A 25,375-nucleotide genomic window follows, 5' to 3' on the forward strand; every position below is an offset into this window, starting at 1 on the left:
TTTGATATGGATTAAGAATAGGAAAGGACCCAATACTGGTCCTTAGGGTACACCTATATGCTAGTGATCATTTCATCGCAGCTTTGGCCCTGAAAAATAACAGTTTGCACTCTTTCCATCAAATATGCCGGAAACATATTCCAAAACCCTTAAATCCATATGGTTCCAATTTACTTAGCAGTATTTTGTGGTTGACACAGCCAAAGGCTTTTGTCAAGTCACAGAATACTGCGACAGCACAATCCCCATTGTTAAGCCCAAGATATAACGTTTCCAGAAAATTAAAGATAGAACTTTTTTTCACTAGTGTTGACAATTACACAGAATCTTTGTTGTTGTCCAAAGTATCTTGTGGCCAATGCACTAAGGATAGTATCTGGAGGGTATATAAAGATGGTATACAATACAGCCTGTTCTACTATTCCTGGTCTGGAAACCTTTCCTGTTTGGTCCACTTTCAATGTTCTTTTGTCCTAGCTTCCAGTGGTCACTTTCTCTCGCCTATATATCACTCTTGACATTTACAAGAGCTTTTTAACAGTTCTTGATATTTAATAGGTATTCTGGATTGGTCTTCGATACTAAACCTCGTCTTCGAAGTTAAAACTTTTGTTGTTAAATTTTCTGGCAATTCTCCTGATTTTCATACGACGTCGTTAAAAATCCTATAGGTAATAGTAATAAACAGTAATTAAAACAACTAGCAATGTAGAGACTAAACACCGGAAATAAACGCAATCTTATTAGAAATCTAATTACACAACCTCATAGCCAAATGTACTACACTAAAGCCAAAGTCATATAATTTATTTAACAAAATAGCATGAGAAAACATCTTGTCGGACTTGCATTGTCTTATTTATTTATTGTAACACTATTCAGGGAAGCACACTGATACATGCTTTGTCAATATTTTTAAGGGAAAATGCACACTTATACATGCTTTAACAATTTTTCAAGGAAAAAACACACTGGTTACATGCTGTTATACTTTCTACGATTGGATATTCAATAATTTTTAAAATATTTGATTCTTAATAAATGTTACTTAGAAGAGCCCCCTTTTAAATCCCCTTCTATCAAGAGAAAACAATTTTAATAAGAAAATTTAACGCATAAATTTCCTATAGTAACCCCAAGATTTTAAAAGGAATTTTGACTTTTATCCCTATGCTTAAAAGTGCAGATTTAACGCATAAATCTGCTATATAAGAGAGACATTTAACAAATAATTTCCCGAAGAAGAGAGAAAAAAGAAAGAGTGATAAGAACAACCCAAGTATTGAACATTCATTTAAAAGAGTGTCTATTGTATGTCCTTTAAATAAATGTGAATTTAGCGAATAAATTCACAGTTAATCTTTGAAAGAGCGTCTTTATTAAAAAATTAAAAAATAAAAATTTAAGAGAGTCTCTATTGTATGCCCTTTAGAAGATGTGAATTTAGCGAATAAATTCACAGTAAATCTTTTGAAAGAGTGTCTTTTAAATTGACCAAAATATTGACCAAGCATGTATAAGTGTGCATTTTCCCTTGAAAATATTGACAAAGCATGTATCAGTGTGCTTCCCTGAATAGTGTTACAATAAATAAATAAGACAATGCAAGTCCGACAAGATGTTTTCACTGTACCATTGTCTACCACCTTCAAAAACAAAATAGCATGATTTACACGATCAAAAGCTTTTGATAAATCAGTATACATTGCGTGTGCCCTACCTCCCTCTTCAATAATCAGTGTAACAAATTTTAATTCATTTTTCACATTTAGATAATTGCCTAATTTTTAACCGTACTCATTTCTAAATCATCACATCAACAGCTGACATCCGATCGCATTTAATTAGATTTTTTCGCTCATATTGGTGACACACAGTATAGGTGCGGCCCTATAATCGTCCAATCAGCCATTCAAATATTCTACTTAAAATTTTAGTCTTGATTGACATCCACGATCATCGAACTCGTTGTAATGGTAATTGAGTGGAACGAACTTAATTAAGCCTGCGGCAGTTTCTTCTTCTATCAACCGAGTATCATCTGCAAACTATAGGCGAATCAATTTGTTATGTTACTCCATTAAATCAGGCCTGGAGCGCGATTCTCGCCCACTACTTCCTACGCAAAATAACAAACGAACGCCGGATTACTTCGTTAAGTGGTCAAAAGATGATTATTTTTGGTTGAAGACAGATGGTGCCGTTTAAGAAACTAATGATGATTGAATGTACCGCTGAAATACTTTGGAGATGTAGACCGTTATGATTAAATATAATTTCGAAGAAAATTGATTTTTATATTGATAGAAAGGGCGTTTTACAGCTAAAGTATTGCTGTAGGAATGTATTGTACTTCAAAAAATCCCAAATTTCACTCCCAGAGCCTCATACCTTGTTATTTCTTCTTTTATGACTTAATTATTCCGTTTTCATCGTATTTATTTCTTATCCCGTTTCAATATATTATATCTCTCGTAAGTCCATTTCATGCCGAAGAATTATCATTAAGCGGCTTAAATTCTTATGGCCATCAGACGAAAAAAAAAAACATTAAACTGCTTATTTAAGAAGCAAATGGCGAAGAAGAAGAAACAGCAGCAAGAACGTTCATTTTTTTTTTCGTAAATTTTTTAATTCATGCATATTATGGCCATAATTGGCCGTAATTCACCGAACAAGTTTAGGAGATGCATTGCTGCACGTGCCGACGTAACAGTTGCCGGCTTTTCTCCGAGAACTTAAAGAAAAACTTACGGAATTTTCTTGTGCGCTTTGTTAGGATGTGCTTGAAGTGTGAACAATATACAGTTAACGTTGCTAATGATGAAGTAGAATTTTGTATATAGTAGGTAGTATACCGAGTGTTTGTTTGTAATATTTAGAAGCACAGTAGGCATAAAACTATATATTCAAGTGTTTTTTTTGGGGTAAAATTATTTTTTTATGGAAAAAAATTTGATTGTTTTCAAACAGCAATTTTGTGATTAAAGCGGCCTGAAGATTTAATTGTCTGTAATTTTTTTTTTAATTTAATTTCAAGTCTACTCAAAATAACTGCCGAAAATGCATATACGTTTAGAATGTAAATTGAAGGTATCGCTGATAATGTATGGCAACGTTAAGTCGAGGAGGCTTGGACATTTTTCTTCGTTATCAAATTATATAAAGTAGGCTTTAAATTAGCAAAAAAAATTCCAACTAAAAGTGAGCAAACTAACCAAATAATTGACTTAGAACGGCGTTTTTACCCTCAAATCCATCCTCAGGAACCCCTCTATTTTAATCTAGAAAAAAAAATGAGAATATTACAAGTGATTCCTTAGTTTTGCCAAAAATTTTCGCTCATGAATAAAAACCTTGATGTTCCAATATACTTTTTATATTACTCAAATTTGGCTACTTATGGACCTTGATGGATAAAATAGCCCCTAACTAAGCGATCTTTTGAGACACAAGAAATGTTCGTACAAAACACAATTAAATAAAAAAATGCCCTTTATTTGGATAAGACCCTTGTAAGAAAATTCCAATTATTTTGTGGAAATATTTTCAAGAAAAGTGAAAAATTATTGACAGAATTAGCAAAAAAAAAGCCTCAAATAAAAGTAGGCTAAATACCCAAATAATTAACCTAGCACCACGTATTTACCCTTAAATCCATCCTCAGGAATCTCTCTATATTAATCTAGAAAAAGTATAAGAATATTTCAGATCGTTCCTTAGTTATGCATATAAATGCCTGCACCATTTTTTATACAAGGTGTCTACTATAAGAGATAATTAAACATGTCATTTGCAACAAGAAAGTCGTATAACATTTTTTCGAAATGTTGTTAGTTCTTCTGGTATTTAACATTTTTTGATTTTATCAAATTTCTTTGTTTTTTTTTCATATAAACAAGAATATCTTCGTTATTCTTCCCAACACATAAAATTTAGATATACCATCTGAAAGAGAATTAAATTTGCTATTAGATGGGTATAATTAAGTTTTTGAGTAATTTTTTATACCGGGTGTTATCAGAAGTTAAATGTAACATTTGGGAAATGTGCAAAATTAGGGGTATCTTCTTCGTTGTCGTTTTTCTAAAATTTGGAATTGTTTTTAGCAGAAATCGCCCGACTTATGGATCAGAATCAGATAACTCATTTCTCAATCATTGGGAAACTAAACTGTTTTTAGTGACTATATATAAAAGATATAAAAGCCTAAAAAAGATAAAGCAACAATTTTTGCGTTGTCAGGACCAGGTCCTTTATGAGGATCATTACTTCCTAACTATGTATAAACATCTGGAATTGAACTAGAAAAACTACTTAAGTTATCCGCCATTTTGAATTTAAAAAAAATTAATATCATTTTCGAATTTGGCGACCTAGAAAACGTAAATAAAAATTGATTTAACATTAAAACGCTGTTTTTTATACGAGTCGGGCGTCATTTTGTCCCTGCCATTTTGAATATCAAAAAATAAATTAAATTTTCTAATTCAGCGACCTCGAAAACGTAAAGGAAAGTTGATTTTAAAAGTCGAAACGCTATTTTTTTTATACATTTTGGCCGCCATTTTGAATTTAGCGACCCCAAAAACCTTAGGATATGTACATTTGACTTGATTGTCACACGTTTAGGGATTTTGTCCAGAAATATTGAATTTCAGACCACTCTGACGGCTTTTAATATTAGGCCAAATTTAAACTGTCAATATTTCGGAAACTATCAATTTTTGGACTAGACAACCTTATATAAACTTAACCTTATTTTTAATTATCTTTATGAAAAAATTGTAAAAATAAGGGGTGTCCATTTAAAAAAATTGACTTTTAATGATTTTTTCATTTTAATTTTTAATGCTAATTTTTGACCCCCCTGTATCTTTTTTTTAGCCAAATATTAAAATAGTCTTTTAAAGTGGTCCTTCCTTTAAAATAAAACCGAAACTAACCAATAAATCAAAGCTACTAAAAGAGAGTAATCGGTAATTATGTTAGGGCTTATAAACATAGGTTGTCAGATGAAATTAAAAATATGTCAAAAACGGTTACACTTAGGTATAGGACATTATACACAAAATATACCTAGGATTTCACTTGGAAGTCAAAAATGTAAAAATATACAGGGTGTTCCCTTTAAAATAACGAAGTTGACACCTACTTCCGGTATAACCAGAAACGTCACAACTGTCAAAATATTTTAATTGTGTGGCCCCCATCGACTGTGCCATGTTGCCAAATTTTAAAAATTTTTGAATAATTAGTTTCTGAGATATCGATATCGATCGCGTCTATTCGTCGTGAGACACCTTGTATTGCGTTTCCCTTATTTTGGATCAGCGTCTAAAAAAAGAAGCTTTTTCGTTTGCAGATTGGGGCAAAGATTTAGAGGAAACTGAAACAGAATTTAAATTATTTGTAAACGGTATGTCCATGTGGCTTGACTGGTGTATTTAAAGGGTCAAAATAATCAACCAACTTTCTGGTTTAGTTGGATAAGAGGTTCCAAGACATGTGTGTGATCTTATTTAGTTCAACTGGTGGTACATAGTTGTTGACTGTTGGATACGTAGCAGAGCAAAAATTATCAATGGTCTACCTTTAAGGAAGATTAAATTCACCCAAAATGCAAATCTCTAGATTAATGAAATAACGCCTCTCTAGAGAAATAGCTGAGTAATCTCGACTAGGGTTATGACTGAAACTTTCATATTTCTGTATATTTTAGGAGCATCTGATGCTTTTCTGTTTCTTTCTGTACAAAGACTTGTTAAAAACCGTTGCAATAAACACCGGGGATCAGATCAGAAATATATGGAAGCATATTCAATTATTTTTCGGTGACTTTTAACTTTCTAGATATTTTCAACATTTAGTCGAGAAGGCTTGGAAATAATAGATTTTAACCGTCTTTTATTATAAGATAATTACAAATGAATACATCTTTTATAATGTCTAATATAATGTGCATATCTTAGTTTAAGTATTGGTCTTAGTATAAGTTTAAGCTAATGTGTATTTAAATAACCTTAAAAAAGATTTGAGTAAAGAAGAGAAATGACTTACCCAACATATTCGAATAAGAACGATTTTTGTAATATTGTGGCAATTTTATCAGCACCAAGGCTTAAGAACCTATAAGAAGTATGTCTCTCCAGGTCCAAGAACCACCAAATGTGAAACGTGATCTTTTTTTTATAAGAGACTTACTTTAAATAAAACTTTTTTTTGTTTTTCCCCAATAACTTTAACAAAAGTTAACTTTTTTTCACAAAAATTTGTAGTTAGGGGTTTTTTAGATCGATAAATTCATTTTTTTAACAAATTCAGTGTACAATGTACATTTGTATTGACTTTCATAAGATCATAACTTTTTTGTGCTTAACTGTATTTAAGTTTTTATTGAAAATAATACTTTTTTCATATTTTTTACGTAAAAAAGGTATACTACTTTCGGGTCGCTCAGAGTCGCCGTTTTCGCGATATCTGCCTTCAAATTATTTAGTACAGCAGCTCAAGCAAGCAATAATGTCTTGTTACTCTTTACCAATCATTTTTTACATCATAAATAATGTTTTAGTATAATGCAGACAAAAATTGGATTATCATTTAATTAACTTTATTTAAAATAAATATGACACTAGAAAATCTATTGAAAGAAAATAACATTAACGAAAACAAACTTAACTATGCGACTGATAACTTTTCCATTTTGAAACTGTGACGAAATAGATCTGCTTTTGACAAAAACTGTTCAAAATGTCTACCATTCACTTCAATACATTTAACAGTTCTTTTGCCGAAAGATCTCCTAATTTTAAAAAATAATTGTTCGTTTCGTAGCTTTTGTGCAGCATATAAAATTCTCTGGCATAGTTCTTCTCTGGAATTCACTATATCTTTGTAAACGAGCGACTTCATATAGCCCCATACACAAAAATCCAGTGGGTTAAAATCGGGACTTCGCGCCGGCCATGGCCTCTGGCTCCCACGACCTATCCAGCGATTAGGAAAACGAATAGAAGTTCTAAAATATAATGTATTAAATTAAATGTTATTTATTTCATTTTTATTTTTATAGTTTCCAAAATTCTTAAAAAAAAGTGTTTTTCTCTTTGCTGAAATATGTGTGCAATGAGCAAATCATTGAGTTCTTGACTTATCGACATTTCAAATAATTCAAAAATATGCAACCAGATTTAACTTAAGAATTTTTTTAAATTTATAGATCAGGCCTATAACTTTTATGCCTTGGTTTTATTAAGTCTTATAGGCAACAAACTCAAGACTGACAAAGTTGAAGGCTGCTACTAATATTCATTAAAAAAAAAATGTTTTTTGTTAAACTGAATTTACATAAAATTCTGAAGTATGAGCAAATTATTGAGTTATGAAAATTTTCTTTTATTCAAAAAAATATGCAATCGGATTTACTTTAAAATAAGTCTTTTTTTTAATCAGGCCTATAACTTTTATGGCCCTGGCTTTATTGACCCTTATAGGCAACAAGCTCAAGGCCGATAAAGTTATAGGCTATGACCAATATTTATTACAATTTTTTTTAAGCTGAATTTACTTAAAATTTTGAAATAGGTGTCCAATATCCCAATTATCGAGTTTTTGAGTTATGCACTTTTTCTTTCCTTCGAAAAAATCAAAACTAACAAAAATCTTGATGTTGCAACGTGCATTTCAAAACACTCAAATTTGGACCATGATGGATAAAATAGTCTCTAAGTTTGAGAGTTCTTGAAGTACAAGACATTTTCATTTATAAAATTATTGAGCAATTAATGTTTTTTCTTTCAACGGAACTCTTTTTATCAGACTCTTATTATTTCGTGGTAATATTATTAAGAATCATGGGAATTTGCACAGAAAAAAATTATTTGCCAAATCCTTAACCCTTAAATGCATCATCAGGAAATTTTCTATAGGACTAATGCAAAATTAAAAATTACAAGTGTGGTCAAAGTCTCGAACTTATATTACGATTAATAATTACTTGGTAACACGTGCTTTGGCCCTAAAGACTTTATTAAACCTGACGGTTTCTAAATTTTACACTCTTAAAGACAGTAAACTCAAGATATCGTTTCACACTTGGTGGTTCTTGGATCTCAGAGACATAATTCTTATAGATTCTTAAGCCTTGGTGCTGATAAAATTGCCACAATGTTACAAAAATCATTCTTATTCGAATATTTTTGGTAAGTCATTTCCCTTCTAAAAAATAAGATACAAGTCATGCAAAATACCTGTTGCAGACTGATATTTGGCTTGAGTAGACGTGATCATATATCACATAAGGTTAACCAGCTTAAATGGCTCAGAATGGAAAATCGTTGGAGACTTCATTTGGGTAGTTTTTTACATAAGACCATGAATTTATCAATAAATAGTACTCAGTTAGATTATCTTTTTCTTACTAGGTCTGCAGTTCACAATATTAACATTAGGCGCAAACATAAATACACAATTCCCAAATTCTGTACTTCCGTTTTTAGAAAATCGTCTGCGTATAATTCAATCACTTTGCTTAACTTATTACCTGAAAACATGAAGTCTTTCAACATTTTAAAGTTTAAATATAAACTTAGAGAAATTTTATTTGCTGAACAACTTGGCTAAAATAAAAGTTTATTTTTTCTTTAATTTCGCAAAGCTTTAACTGACTGTTGACATTATTTAGATAATATGTTTCGATAATTATGTTTCTGTTGCCATCAAAATAAAAATAAAAGTAAAAAAGAACAAGCAAGGAAAAAAAGGGAAAAAATGAAAATAAAAAAATTTTAAAATTGTGATGATTATTATTTCTTCTTTTTTACAATGGTGAAATGTGATTTAAAATGTTATTAGGTTAGCTAGTGTAAGGGTACCTGTATTTTCTGTTTTTTTTTAATGTGTGTATTTTATCTAATAATAAGTTTTTTATAAGATTGTTTCTATTCTTCTCAATTTTTGTGATTAAGTAGAATAGCAGTGTTTCTAGACTTCACCATAAACTTGTATAGTTTTTTAAATAAAGGCCAGATTTATTTATTTATTTATTATTTTTCACTCAAATCTTTTTTAAGGTTATTTAAATACACATTAGATTAAACTTATGCTAAGACTAATACTTAAACTAAGATATACACATTATAAAAAATGTATTCAATTATAATTATCTTATAATAAAAGACGGTTAGAATCTATTATTTTCAAGTCTCGACTAAATGTTGAGAATATCTAGAAACTTAAAAGTCACAAAAAATAATTGAATATGCTTCCATATATTTCTGATCTGATCCCCGGTGTTTATTGCAACGGTTGTTATCGGTTGAAGCATCAGATGCTCCTAAAATATACAGAAATATGAAAGTTTCAGTCATAACCCTAGTCGAGATTACTCAGCTATTTCTCTAGAGAGGCGTTATTTCATTAATCTAGAGATCTGCATTCTGGGTGACTTTAAGTGTTCCTTAAAGGTACATGGACCATTGATAATTTTTCCTCTGCTATCTTATCCAACAGTCAACGACTATGTGCCACCAGTTCAACTTAATAAGATCACACACATGTCTTGGAACTTATTTATTATACAACTCGCTTCAGCTCAATATAGTATTCCAAATATAAACAATGATATCATTGAACCTCTTATCCAACTAAACCAGAAAGTCGGTTGATTATTTTGACCCTTTGGGTACACCAGTCAAGCCACATGGACATACCCAGTTTCCCAATGATTGGAAAATGAGTTATGTGATTTTTATCTATAAATCTAGCGATTTCTGCCAAAAACTCATTAATTCCTCGAATATTATAACTAAGCAATGAGCTACCACGCCTTCATTTCTTTCAACCTTTGAAGCTTTTTTTGGAAGTCTTCATTTATAAACTAAGTTGATTGTCAATGAATCTTTATATCCTTTTTTTTTTGTTGTTAAATTTTAATTTTTGTTACTTGTACTTAGTTACTTACATAATTTTGACCCTTGAATAGAAAATACGCAAACAAAACTATAATATATTGCAATAACAAATTAATTCTTAAGACAGTTTCCGGTTACTTATTAAACGCGCAAATCGACACACCCAATATATGCAAGTACGAAATAGCGGTTCTTAGAGCAATTATCATTGTTGGTCGGCTTTTTAATTTATTCAGAATCTGAACACGTTTTAAAGATCATGCTGGGGCATATTTGTACGTTATAGCAGTAAATATTCATTTTTTTTTTCCGTTGCATTCTTAAATCTCATTTATTTTAAGACAATCGATCGTTAATCAAAACAAAAATCTTCTTTTGGCTAATGAAGATCGTCGATCGTGTCGTGTAGTAGTTTTTTTTTAATTTCAACAGATTACCGCATAAAAATTCATCTCTTGGGTGTCCGTGTGTGACGAAACGCGCTTAAAGGCGGTTGAGATTATCTTAATAATTACGTTTAATGGTGTGTATCAGTATTTTTGGGGAGTGCCTTAATTATACCACGCTGAAAACACCAAAATTCCAAGATCTTTTAAACCATCAAAGCTCCACACTAATCTGATCTATTTATAAAGCTGTTATTGTATGTTACCTAAACAGAAAGAGACAAGAGCATTTAATTGCTAAAGAAATGGCTGTGCACACAACCCAAAGCATTTTATGTTCTTCTAGATCCTTATCCAGTAATTAAAGTCGCACAGACCGTTTTTATGATGGCCTGATTAAATATTTTTCATCTATTTGCGATGACGTTAAGCGGATTCCGCATTACTTCGACTATTCACTTGTCAATTCACGTATCGACGAATCGAGAATTCGGTTTCGAAAAAAAAACAACAATCTTTCATCGAAGAAGAATAATATTAACATAGAGAGCGTACCGTCAGATTGGAATTGATTATATCGGTATGTCTATCTATTGTCGAGGAAATTGTTTGCTTTATTTAATTTTTATCGTTTGTGTAGTGGATAGATAATAACTCGCAGTATACAGATCGTAAGGGTGATTCGAATTTTATGAAATTTAGTAGGTTTACTAGGTGTCACATGATACATGTCTCTATAGTTTTTGGTTAGTGTCAGTGTGCAACAAGTATTTTTTTAAGCGTCTAAATGATAAAAAAATTGTGATTTTCGAACTTTTCTGGGCCTTTAGTGGCTATTGTGAACCACAGATAATATGTTTGTTCGAAAAATATTTTTTTGAAAGAAAAATTGAAAAATATGAGAAAAAATGCACTTTTTCAGTTTTATCGGTTTGAAACTTTAACGGTGCAAAATATGAAAAAATGTGATCAAAGTTAAATTAAACCTCATTTTTAATGAACATATAAAAGTTAACGCTGACATTTATAGAGGGTGAGAAATCATCATTTAAATATCAATTTTCCTAAGTACAGTAAAACTCCTCTAATTCGAACTTCTTTATCTCGAAATATTCCTTAATTCAAATATTTTATATTACCAAAAAAGGTATCATCAAGTTTATATGATATTTTATCTCTATAAGTCGAATTTCTCTATCTCGAATTTTTCTATAAGTCGAAATAACGTTTAACGCATTGCCGATGGCTAACTCGAATTTTGCGGGGAAGTACAGACATTTTTCTAGGAAAAAATCTGTTTGTTACATGGATTTGCTATTGCATCATTTTTCTTTTTATTAGTTCAAACGGAAAAAGGCTCTCATCGCGACGTGGCGGTTTTGTGGTTACAGTTTTTTGGTGCGTATGCGAATTAAGACAATTTGTTTTTATTAAAAATAATTATGGCTAAGAGAAATTTAAAGTGCTTACCATTATGTGAGAGATTGAAATTAATTGCTGAAGTGGAAAAAGGTGAAAAGAAAAAGAAGGATATTGCCGAACAGTTTGGGATACCACCCAATACTCTGTCAACGATCCTAAAAAACAAGGATAGACTTTTAGAAAAAAAAGATGATTACGCTTCAAACTGTAAGAGGAGAAGGCTTACACCTTGTGTGAATGAAGATATTGATGAAGCAATGCTTAAGTGGGTTACTACGGCACGAAATAAAAATCTCCCTCTATCTGGAACTCTTATAAGAGAAAAAGCTAAGGAGTTTGCAACTGCTTTAAGGAGGGACGATTTTGCAGCTAGCATAGGATGGTTAGATAAGTTTAAAACTAGGCATAACATCGTTCAAATGTCTTTATGTGGTGAAAGTGCTTCTGCAGATTTGGCGTCTTGTGAAGAATGGCAAAAGAATGTATTGCCCACTCTGATCAGTCAATATGATAAGGATGTCATTTTTAATGCTGATGAAACAGGAGTTTTCTTTAAATGTTTACCCAACAAAACACTAGCATTTAAAGGACAAAAATGCCATGGTGGCAAAAACAGCAAGGAACGAATTACAGTTATGGTTGGAAGTAATATGAGTGGGACTGAAAAGCTTAGGTTGCTAATCATTGGTAAGTCAAAGAATCCAGGTTGTTTTAAGGGCATTAAATCATTTGCAGTGGACTATGAGTTTAATAAAAAAGCATGGATGACAAGTGAGGTTTATGAAAGATGGCTATTAAAGCTTGATAAGAAATTTGCAGCCCAAAGAAGAAAAGTTTTACTATTCGTTGATAATTGTCCTGCACATCCCAAGTCTGTTGAATCTAAGTTAAAAAATATTAAATTTGAATATTTTCCGTCTAACCTTACGTCAATCTTACAACCCATGGATCAAGGAATTATAAAAAATTTGAAGCAACATTATAGGAAGCGGATTGTTATGAAAGTTTTAGCCCATACGGAAGTGGCAACTCCTACAACTGTGACGTTACTTGACGCAATTCAAGATCTTAATAAAACGTGGACTCTGGACGTAAAAGAACAAACCATTGCTAATTGCTTTAGAAAAGCAGGATTTGTTAAAGATAAAGTTCAACAAGATGCTGATAACTGGGACGAGGATGACCTTGTTCCATTATCTGAATTAAAAACCCTGTGGACCTCATACAGAAGGGCTATAAACATGAGTGATGTTGCATTTGAAGACTATGTGACGATTGATGATAATGTACAAACAACAGGTTTTTCAACTGATGAAGAGATCCTAGAAAGCGTAATAGAAAATCTTGTTCCAAATAAAAAAGGTAGGCTAGTCTAGATTATGCCTTTTTAGATTGTAAGAATGGTTTTGTATTGTTTCAGACCCTGAAGAAAATGAAGATGATGGCCAAAGTGAAGGTGAGACTGTTCCGACACCTACAATTGACGAGACGATTTCTGCTATTGAAAAGATAAGATGTTTTATTTTATCTAGAGAAAATATTCCATATGAAATACACAATTCTTTAAATTTATTGGAAGATTTTATAGATAAGGAAAAATGGACCAATTTCACACAAAAAAAAATAACTGACTTCTTTAAAAAAAATTTATAAACATATTGATATGCATACATATTATGTAACACATACAACATACAAAATTTTAGTTTTATACGAAGAAAATACTTTTTTTGGTACTAATAAACAATAACCCCTTAATTAGGCGTTTTTTTCTGTAAGTCGATTTTTCCATAAGTCGAATTTTTTAGTCTGTCCCTTGAAGATTCGAGTTAGAGAAGTTTCACTGTATGTATATTATACCCTTAAGCTAATAAGGCTAACCACGAATTGTTAATTCACGTATCGACTTACATAATTCGTTTTTGGAAAAAAAAACAATCTCTAATCAAATAAAAACAAATTAACATATACAGGATGTTTCTTAACCTATAGTTTATGCAACTTGGGAAATGATTGCTGACGGCAAATAATGACTAATAATGAGAAAAAAATTTAGTAAAATAGTTTTAGTTACGGAGATAAACGACTTATTAATTAAAATTAAAAAAAAAACGTAAATTCTCCAAAATAAATTGGAGAATTTACTTTGAGCACGCCTAATCCAAGAGTTGCAGACAGCAGCTCGATCTACTACAATCCAGGTTGTAGTCGAATTTCCTCGGCGGCAGCAAATATCCGATTTCTTTATTCTTGTTCATTGTCAACTTCGGTTACATACACCAGAGATTTTAGGTGGCCCCAAAAATAAAAGTCAAGCGGATTAAGGTCGGGTGATCGAGAAGGCCATCCGATTGGACCACCTCGGCCTATCCATCGTTCGAGGCACATTCGATCCAAATGCCGTCGCGCAAAATGTGGTAGAGCACCATCGTGAAGAAACCACAAATTCTGCCTAATGTGAAGTGGGACTACTTCAAGGAGTACCGGCAAATTTTGTCGCAAGAATTGTAAATAAAGAGCACCAGTTAGACGATTATCCAAAATGAAAGGGCCAATAAGTATTCCGTTTACAATTCCAGCCCACACATTTACTGAAAATCGTTGTTGAAAGTTTGTTCGCCGAATGGCATGCGGATTTTTAACTGCCCAAAAATGCGTGTTGCGAAAATTGTGAATACCATTGCATGTGAAAATTGCTTCATCCGTAGCTAAAATGTTCCTGGTAAAGTTTGGGTTTAACTGCTGCTGATGTAACAAGCACTCGCAAGTTTACTCGAGGCGCATGATCCCTTGGAAGTAAAGCTTGTACCCTTTGGACGTGAAATGGATACAGTAATTCATGCCTTAAAATTCGCCAAACTGTGACTGGTGATAATCCAAATTGCACTGCAGTTCTTCTAGTGCTTATATCAGGATGCTGATGATTTCCAGTTTCTCTACCCCGCTGAACCACACGCAAAAAAGCTTCACGCGATGGATGATACCTATGAGGAAACCTTTGTGCATAAAGATTGGCTGCAGCCACACTGTTTTGTCTTGATTCCCCGTATGCCAGTAACATGTTCATTAGTTCCTCATTTGAAAAATTATGCGGCATAATTTTAATAAAAAACGAAATACGACCATAACTGTATCAACTGATAGCAAAGTAGGTACTACTAAACATAATAAACATCAACCGGACTTGTTTACTTCTTAATTTGGAAACAAAATTCCACCTGATTAAGTTATTACATTTTTGTGAAAAAAAAAGAATTATCTTAGAAACTAAAAATATTTTACTCACTTTTTTTTTACTATTAGTCATTATTTATCATTAGCAATAATTTCCCAAGTTTATGCGTATAGAAACACCCTGTATAGAATATACTCTCAGATTGGAATTAATTATATTAAAGATACCCATCGGTATGTCTATTATTGTTTTTTTTTTTTTTTAGGTCGACAATATGGAAATTGTTCGCTCTATTCAATTGTTTGTCGTTTGAAGTGAGTAATAACTCATACGTTTAATAAATTACCGAGTGCCACCGTGAATTATTATGTCTTTTTTTTATAATGTTATTTTAATGCGACGGCTACTGATTGGTATGTTTATAGTATATTTATAGGATATTCATGATAATTGGAAAATTTCGGTCATTTGGCATGTTAATAAATGATGTCGGCACTGTCTTCGGACCTGAGATTCTGAAAAGTACTGAATGTCGCAAAATTTAAGAATCCTAAAATTAATTAGGATGCTCAATAACGCACTTTTACTTAGGTGTTAGTTAAATTAATTGTTTATTACTAATAAAATATTTACTGGTTCAAAGCACATAGAACGCAATGTTATAAGTATTTTACTTCAACCTCCAAAAAAAAAAAACAACTATAAATCTATAAACTTTGACTACGCTTTAAGATCATCAACCTTACATATTAATCAAACCAACATTCATATTATTATTCTTTTAAGAAAAATCTTAGACCTTCTAAAACATTCAAACAGAACTAAAAAATGACGTCGCGATTTCGTTCGGCTTCTCCTCCTCCGCCTCCTCCTCCTCCCGGCACCTGTTGCCAGTGTCTCCACACCTCCAAAGAGCCCCAACGGCCCAAATCTCTAATGGAGAGTCTCTTGGTGGCGAAAATGGAAACTTTGGGCCAAAGTGGGGGTTCCGGGGCACTAACTCGTCCCCAGTTGATCCGGACTGATAGTGTTGACTCGTGCAGCTCTTATGGCTCTACTGGCTCGTTTTCTTTCATCAATAACGACTACTGTCGCTGTGACGATTGTTTATTGGGAATCGCTGACCTGTACGCGGAACCCGAGCAAGAGGAGAAGAAGAAAAAGGTAATTTTTGTAGTGGTCGTTTTTTTTTCAGGAGATATGGGCATTTTTGGAGTCAAAAATGGCAAATTTAAGAGTGCCCTCTTTCCTACACATCTTCTCAGTTTATATCATAACCCAGTATTTTTATAACTTATGAATTTCCCCTTGATATAGTGTACTTAGTTCAATTTAGAATCAGATAGATAGATGATATCCCATACTTAGATCTAGATAGGTCAGTTAAGTTGGCTTTTGCCAGTTGGTTTTTTATCAAAAGGCTATCGCAATACTTTTAAAAGCCAGCGTACTATTCGATGCAATAATATCAAGGGGTGAATTTTGGGGGTAATGGTAGGTGAATACGAGCTAATTAAAGCACGACTATTTAAAGATTGTATGCAAAAAAAATATTTTTTTATATACAGGGTGGCCAAATAAGCGAGGTAAGCGGCTGTATCTCAGGACCTTTATATCTGGCAACAAGAGAATTTTTGTTATTATTGTAAAAGTGGCCATGAGAAAATTTTGAAAATTATTTTTAAGTTCCTCATTTCACCGCAAGAGGGCGCAACTAAAAATTAAATAAACGAAACGTCTTATTGTTGCTGGAGTAAAATAAAAAATTATTTCAAATGCAGTATTTAAAGTCACATGACCGGTTTTATTTCAGGCATTTTAAAGAATATTTCAAATGCCTAAGGTTCAGACAAATGACTTTTCAGGCTTTTTTTTTCAGACTCTTATATTCTAATTTACTGGACAAAAAAAAAATTTACTTTAAATGCCTGGAATAAAATTTAAAAAACAACTAGAAATTCCAAATTCCAGGCTTTTAAAATCAAATTCCATTTTTATTTACAGAGATTTCCAAATGCTAGTAGATAATTGTTTCTTATACTTCTTAACATTTTAAATATTATTTTGATATATTCCAGACCTGTATATTATTCCAAGACTTTTTAAAATTATTTCAAATATTCCTAAAGTCCAACAAAAAATTTTTGCATATATTCCAGGCATTTATTTAAACATTATTTCAAATGCCTAAAACGCATAAAAATTATTTCGAAGTTACTGGAGTAAAATAAAAAATTATTTTAAATGCAGCATTTAAAATCACATGACCGGTTTTATTTCAGGCATTTTAAAGAATATTTCAAATGCCTAAGGTTCAGACAAAAGACTTTTCAGGCTTTTTTTTCAGGCTCTTATATTCTAATTTACTGGACAAAATGAAAATTTTACTTTAAATGCCTGGAATAAAATTTAAAAAACAACTAGAAATTCCAAATTCCAGGCTTTTAAAATCAAATTCCATTTTTATTTACAGAGATTTCCAAATGCTAGTAGATAATTGTTTCTTATACTTCTTAACATTTTAAATATTATTTTGATATATTCCAGACCTGTATATTATTCCAAGACTTTTTAAAATTATTTCAAATATTCCTAAAGTCCAACAAAAAATTATCCCAGTATACTTCAAATAATAACAGAATGTTAAAATTTTCAATTTTATTTTTGGCATTTCAAATGTCTGAGGCATAAGAAAATTATCCTAAATGCCTGAAATAAAACCAAAAATTTCTCCAAAACCTTTGACAATACAAAAAATCCGTTGAGGCCTAGAATACGTACAAATATTTCGAATATCTAGAATTTAAAATATCTGGAAAATTTTTGTTGATAAATTATCAGGTTCTATATTATTTCAAGCAATTCTAAGATTTATTTTAAATCGTTGGAATATATATATATATATATATATATATATACTTATATTATTCCAGGAGTTTTTAAAATTATTTCAAATATTTCTAAAATCCCACAAAAAATTATCCCAGTATACGTCAAATGATAACAGAATGTTAAAATTTTCAATTTTATTCCAGGCATTTCAAATGTCTGTGGCATAAGAAAATTATCCTAAATGTCTGGAATAAAACAAAAAATTTCTCTAAAACCTTTGACAATACAAACAATTATCTCAGATGCCTAGAATACGTACAAATATTTCGAATATCTAGAATTTAAAATATCTGGAATTTTTTGTTGCTAAATTATCAGGGTCTATATTATTTCAAGCAATTCTAATATTTATTTTAAATCCTTGGAATAACACAAAAAATAGCCAAAATATCTAATGGATCAAAAAAATCACCTGAGATGCTAAAAATAAAATAAAAATGACAGAGCCTAAGGCATAAGGGGCACTGGAAAATAACTCCAAATGCCTGGAATAAAATGGAAAAATATCTGAAAGAAGTCAAACATTATTTTAAATGCCTGGAAGGAACGACTCAATAATTTCAGCCTCATATGCATACATATTTATTTTTGCTTTTATTCCAGGCATTTATTTAAACATTATTTCAAATGCCTAAAACGCATAAAATTTATTTCGAAATTACTGGAGTAAAATAAAAAATTATTTTAAATACAGCATTTAAAATCACATGACCGTATCCTAAATGCCTGGAATAAAACAAAATATTTCTCCAAAACCTTTGACAATACAAAAAATTATCTCAGATGCCTAGAATACATACAAATATTTCAAATATCTAGAATTTAAAATATCTGGAAAATTTTTGATGATAAATTATCAGGTTCTATATTATTTCAAGCAATTCTAAGATTTATTTTAAATCATTGAAATAACCCAAAAAATTAGCCCAAATATCTAATGGGTCAAAAAATCACCTGAAACGCTAGGAATAAAATAAAAATGACAGAGCCTGAAATAAAATGAAAAATTACTTCAATTACCTGAGATAAAATGCAGAAGTGCTTGGAAGAAACGACTTCACCAGCAGCATTTTAGAATCATATTTCCAGTTTTATTCCAGGTATTTCAGGCATTATTTCAAACGCATAAGGGGCACTGGAAAATGACTCCAAATGCCTTGAATAAAACGAAAAAATATCTGAAAGAACTCAAACACTATTTTAAATGCCTGGAAGGAACGACTCAATTATTTCAGCCTCATATGCATACATATTTATTTTTTCTTATATTTCAGACATTTATTTAAACATTATTTTAAATGCCTAAAACGCATAAAAATTATTTCGAAATTACTGGAGTAAAATAAAAAATTATTTTAAATATAGCATTTAAAATCACATGACCGGTTTTATTTCAGGCATTTTAAAGAATATTTCAAATGCCTAAGGTTCAGACAAAAGACTTTTCAGGCTTTTTTTTCAGGCTCTTATATTCTAATTTACTGGACAAAATGAAAAAGTGTCTGGAATAAAATTGAAAAAACAACTAGAAATTCTAAATTCTAGGCTTTTAAAATCAAATTCCATTTTTTATTCATAGAGATTTCCAAATGTTAATGAATAATTGTTTCTTATATTTATTAGCATTTTAAATATTATTTTGATATAATCCAGACTTTTATTTTATTCCAGGAGTTTTTAAAATTATTTCAAATATTCGTAATATCCCATAAAAAATTATCCTATTATACTTCAAATGATAACAGAATGTTAAAATTTTCAGTTTTATTCCAGGCATTTCAAATATCTGAGGCATAAGAAAATTATCCGAAGTGCCTGGAATAAAACCAAAAATTTCTCCAAAACCTTTTGACAATACAAAAAATTATCTCAGATGCCTAAAATATTTACAAATATTTCGAATATCTAGAATTTAAAATATCTGGAATTTTTTGTTGCTAAATTATCAGGGTCTATATTATTTCAAGCAATTCTAATATTTATTTTAAATCCTTGGAAAAACACAAAAATTAGCCAAAATATCTAATGGATCAAAAAAATCACCTGAGATGCTAAAAATAAAATAAAAATGACAGAGCCTAAGGCATAAGGGGCACTGGAAAATAACTCCAAATGCCTGAAATAAAATGGAAAAATATCTGAAAGATGTCAAACACTATTTTAAATGCCTGGAAGGAACGACTCAATTATTTCAGCCTCATATGCATACATATTTATTTTTGCTTTTATTCCATGCATTTATTTAAACATTATTTCAAATGCCTAAAACGCATAAAAATTATTTCGAAATTGCTGAAATAAAATAAAAAATTATTTTAAATGCAGCATTTAAAATCACATGACCGGTTTTATTTCAAGCATATTGAAGAATATTTCAAATGCCTGAGGTTCAGAAAAATAACTTTTCAGGCTTTTTTTTTCAGACTCTTATATTCTAATTTACTGCACAAAATGAAAATTTTACTTTAAGTGCCTGGAATAAAATTTAAAAAACAACTATAAATTCTAAATTCTAGGCTTTTAAAATTAAATTCCATTTTTATTCATAGAGATTTCCAAATGTTATTAGATAATTAATTTTCAAACTACTAAGCATTTAAAATATTATTTCAATGTATTCCAGGCTTTTATATTATTCCAGGCAATTTTAAAATTATTTCAAATATTCCTAGAATTCTACAAAAAATTATCTCAGTAGACTCAGTAGAAATGACTTCAAATGATAACAGAATGTTAAAATTTTCAATTTTATTTTTGGAATTTCAAATGTCTGAGGCATAAGAAAATTATCCTTAATGCCTGGAATAAAACCAAAAATTTCTCCAAAACCTTTTGACAATACAAAAAATTATCTCATATGCCTAGAATACGTACAAATATTTCATATATCAAGAATTTAAAATATCTGGAAATTTTTGTTGGCAAATTATCAGGTTCTATATTATTTCAAGCAATTCTAAGATTTATTTTAAATCATTGAAATAACACAAAAAATTAGCTTAAGTTTCTAATGGATCAAAAAATCACCTGAGATGCTAAAAATAAAATAAAAATGACAGAGCCTGAAATAAAATGAAAAATTACGTCAATTACCTGAGATAAAATGCAGAAGTGCTGGGAAGAAACGACTCCACCAGCAGCATTTTAGAATCATATTTCTAGTTTTATTCTAGGTATTTCAGGTATTATTTCAAGCGCATAAGGGGCACTGGAAAATGACTCCAAATGTCTGGAATAAAATGGAAAAATATCTGAAAGAAGTCAAACACTATTTTAAATGCCTGGAAGGAACGACTCAATTATTTCAGCCTCATATGCATATATTTTTTTATTTTTGCTTATAATCCAGGCATTTATTTAAACATTATTTCAAATGCCTAAAACGCATAAAAATTATTTCGAAGTTACTGGAGTAAAATAAAAAATTATTTTAAATATAGCATTTAAAATCACGTGACCGGTTTTATTTCAGGCATTTTAAAGAATATTTCAAATGCCTAAGGTTCAGACAAATGACTTTTCAGGCTTTTATATTATTCCAGGCAATTTTAAAATTATTTCAAATTTCAAGCAATTCTAATATTTATTTTAAATCATTGGAATAACACAAAAAATTAGCCCAAATATCTAATGGGTCAAAAAATCACCTGAGATGCTAGGAATAAAATAAAAATGAAAGAGCCTGAAATAAAATGAAAAATTACTTCAATTACCTGAGATAAAATGCAGAAGTGCTTGGAAGAAACGACTCCACCAGCAGCATTTTAGAATCATATTTCCAGATATTTCAGGCATTATTTCAAACGCATAAGGGGCACTGAAAAATGACTCCAAATGCCTGTAATAAAATGGAAAAATATCTGAAAGAAGTCAAACATTATTTTAAATGCCTGGAAGGAACGACTCAATAATTCCAGCCTCATATGCATACATATTTATTTTTGCTTTTATTCCAGGCATTTATTTAAACATTATTTCAAATGCCTAAAACGCATACAAATTATTTCGAAATTACTGGAGTAAAATAAAAAATTATTTTAAATGCAGCATTTAAAATCACATGACCGGTTTTATTTCAGGCATTTTAAAGAATATTTCAAATGCCTGAGGTTCAGACAAAAGATTTTTCAGGCTCTTATATTCTAATTTACTGGACAAAATGAAAAAGTGTCTGGAATAAAATTGAAAAAACAACTAGAAATTCTAAATTCTAGGCTTTTAAAATCAAATTCCATTTTTTATTCTTAGAGATTTCCAAAGTGTTAATGGATAATTGTTTCTTATATTTATTAGCATTTTAAATATTATTTTGATATAATCCAGACTTTTATATTATTCCAGGAGTTTTTAAAATTATTTCAAATATTCGTAATATCCCATAAAAAATTATCCTAGTATACTTCAAATGATAACAGAATGTTAAAATTTTCAGTTTTATTCCAGGCATTTCAAATATCTGAAGCATAAGAAAATTATCCGAAGTGCCTGGAATAAAACCAAAAATTTCTCCAAATCCTTTTGACAAAACAAAAAATTATCTCAGATGCCTAAAATACATATAAATATTTCGAATATCTAGAATTCAAAATATCTGGAATTTTTTGTTGCTAAATTATCAGGGTCTATATTATTTCAAGCAATTCTAATATTTATTTTAAATCCTTGGAATAACACAAAAATTAGCCAAAATATCTAATGGATCAAAAAAATCACCTGGGATGCTAAAAATAAAATAAAAATGACAGAGCCTAAGGCATAAGGGGCACTGGAAAATAACTCCAAATGCCTGGAATAAAATGGAAAAATATCTGAAAGATGTCAAACACTATTTTAAATGCCTGGAAGGAACGACTCAATTATTTCAGCCTCATATGCATACATATTTATTTTTGCTTTTATTCCAGGCATTTATTTAAACATTATTTCAAATGCCTAAAACGCATACAAATTATTTCGAAGTTCCTGGAGTAAAATAAAAAATTATTTCAAATGCAGCATTTAAAATCACATGACCACCGGTTTTATTTCAGGCATTTTTAAGAATATTTCAAATGTTTGAGGTTCAGAAAAATGACTTTTCAGGCTTTTATATTATTCCAGGCAATTTTAAAATTATTTCAAATTTCAAGCAATTCTAATATTTATTTTAAATCATTAAAATAACACAAAAAATTAGCTTAAGTATCTAATGGGTCAAAAAATCACCCGAAATGCTAGGAATAAAATAAAAATGACAGAGCCTGAAATAAAATGAAAAATTACTTCAATTACCTGAGATAAAATGCAGAAGTGCTTGGAAGAAACGACTCCACCAGCAACATTTTAGAATCATATTTCCAGGTATTTCAGGTATTATTTCAAATTCATAAGGGACACTGAAAAATTACTACAAATACCTGGAATAAAATAGAAAAATATCTGAAAGAAGTCAAACATTATTTTAAATGCCTGGAAGGAATGACTCAATAATTCCAGCCTCATATGCATACATATTTATTTTTGCTTTTATTCCAGGCATTTATTTAAACATTATTTCAAATCCCTAAAACGCATAAAATTTATTTCGAAATTACTGGAGTAAAATAAAAAATTATTTTAAATACAGCATTTGAAATCACATGACCGGTTTTATTTCAGGCATTTTGAAGAATATTTCAAATGCCTAAGGTTCAGAAAAATGACTTTTCAGTCTTTTATATTATTCCAGGCAATTTTAAAATTATTTCAAATTTCAAGCAATTCTAATATTTATTTTAAATCATTGGAATAACACAAAAAATTAGCCCAAATATCTAATGGGTCAAAAAATCACCTGAGATGCTAGGAATAAAATAAAAATGAAAGAGCCTGAAATAAAATGAAAAATTACTTCAATTACCTGAGATAAAATGCAGAAGTGCTTGGAAGAAACGACTCCACCAGCAGCATTTTAGAATCATATTTCCAGATATTTCAGGCATTATTTCAAACGCATAAGGGGCACTGAAAAATTACTCCAAATGCCTGGAATAAAATGGAAAAATATCTGAAAGAAGTCAAACATTATTTTAAATGCCTGAAAGGAACGACTCAATAATTCCAGCCTCATATGCATACATTTTTTTATTTTTGCTTTTATTCCAGGCATTTATTTAAACATTATTTCAAATGCCTAAAACGCATAAAAATTATTTCGAAGTTGCTGGAGTATTATTTCAAATGCAGTATTTAAAATCACTTGACAAGTCTTATTTCAGGCATTTTGAAGAATATTTCAAATGCTCAAGGTTCAGAAAAATGACTACAGGTTTTTTTTTGAGACATGTTTTCTCTTATTTATAGAAAATTATTCTAAATTACTGGACAAACTGAAAAAATTACTTTATTTGCCTGGAATAACATTTAAAAAACAACTACAAATTCCAAATTCTAGGCTTTTAAAATTAAATTCCATTTTTATTCATAGAAATTTCCAAATGTTCCTAGTTATTTCAAATATTCCTAGAATCCTACAAAAAATTATCTCAGTAGACTCAGTTGAAATGACTTCAAATGATAACAGGATATGAAAATTTTATTTTCAGTTTTATTCCAGGCATTTCAAATGTCTGAGGCATAAGAAAATTATCCTAAATGCTTGGAATAAAACAAAAAATTTCTCTAAAACCTTTGACAATTCAAAAGTTTATTTCAGATGCCTAGGGTAAAGTCCAGTGCAACGATATATTAGAATGGTCACACCACTTGTCAAACAATGTAAATAGAAGGTGGATGACATTGTTTGGCAGGTGGAATGCTGGTGTTTTGACGGGTGACCATTCTAATATATCGTTGCACTGGACTTTACATACAAATATTTCGAATATTTAAAATTTCAAATAATATTATTTTTGTATTATTTCAGGCAATTTTTAAATTGATTTCAAGTCATTGGAATAGCACGAACACTTAGCCCAAAAACTCACCTGAAATGCTAGGAACGAAAGAAAAATGACAGAGCCTGGAATAAAATGAAAAATCATTTCAAATGCCTGTGATAAAATTTAAAATTTATTCCAGGCATTTACCGTTAAATGCCTTTTTAATCTTATTTTGCCAAAACGTTTTACTCCCTTTAAATGAATCTCAACATTAAGATTATTCTATTGGGCTTAAAATTATGAAATTGGTAAATGCTATTAAATTTTAACGAAAATATAATGGTGTATAGGAATTTAAATCAAACGAAAGTATAATGTAATACATCTGTATTCAACACGTTTCTGCTTAAGACTAAAATTACAAACTCACATCAAAAGCCTTTTTGCTTGATTTAAAAATGTCAAATAAATCAAATATGTTTGTATAACTGAACCATTTTCTTGACAAACTAAAAAAAAGTGTCTTTTAGAGTACTTAAGTTTATTGCCACTTTTGCCTTTCTATTACTTTCTATGAACCCTATGTCTAATTTATGTTTGCGGGTTTTATTTTCCTTTCGGAACCTGGTTTATTGGTTTTTGTACTAATATAAAAGAATATTAATTCCAACAAATGCACCTGATACATTCCGCCATTTAATTCGGTACACAAAAAAAAATTTGGCAAATTACAACAAAAAAGATTCA

The 25,375-nt window shown here is 30.2% G+C and overlaps 2 protein-coding genes across 2 annotated transcripts in view; both read left to right on the plus strand.

The window, feature by feature from the left end:
* The window catches only part of LOC126738043 (inositol-trisphosphate 3-kinase A-like), a 160,481-nt gene that overhangs the window by 48,349 nt on the left and 86,757 nt on the right, over positions 1–25,375 (plus strand). The window lies entirely within an intron of this gene.
* Positions 1–25,375, plus strand: part of LOC126738046 (uncharacterized) — a 103,636-nt gene that overhangs the window by 12,013 nt on the left and 66,248 nt on the right. Inside the window, exon 2 of the mRNA XM_050443215.1 lies at positions 15,684–16,061. Coding sequence (XP_050299172.1) covers positions 15,726–16,061 — 336 coding nt within the window. The 5' untranslated portion in view covers positions 15,684–15,725. The remainder of the gene's footprint in view (positions 1–15,683; positions 16,062–25,375) is intronic.

Source organism: Anthonomus grandis, chromosome 6 (assembly GCF_022605725.1).
Source record: "Anthonomus grandis grandis chromosome 6, icAntGran1.3, whole genome shotgun sequence".
Classification (NCBI taxonomy): Eukaryota; Metazoa; Arthropoda; class Insecta; order Coleoptera; family Curculionidae; genus Anthonomus; species Anthonomus grandis.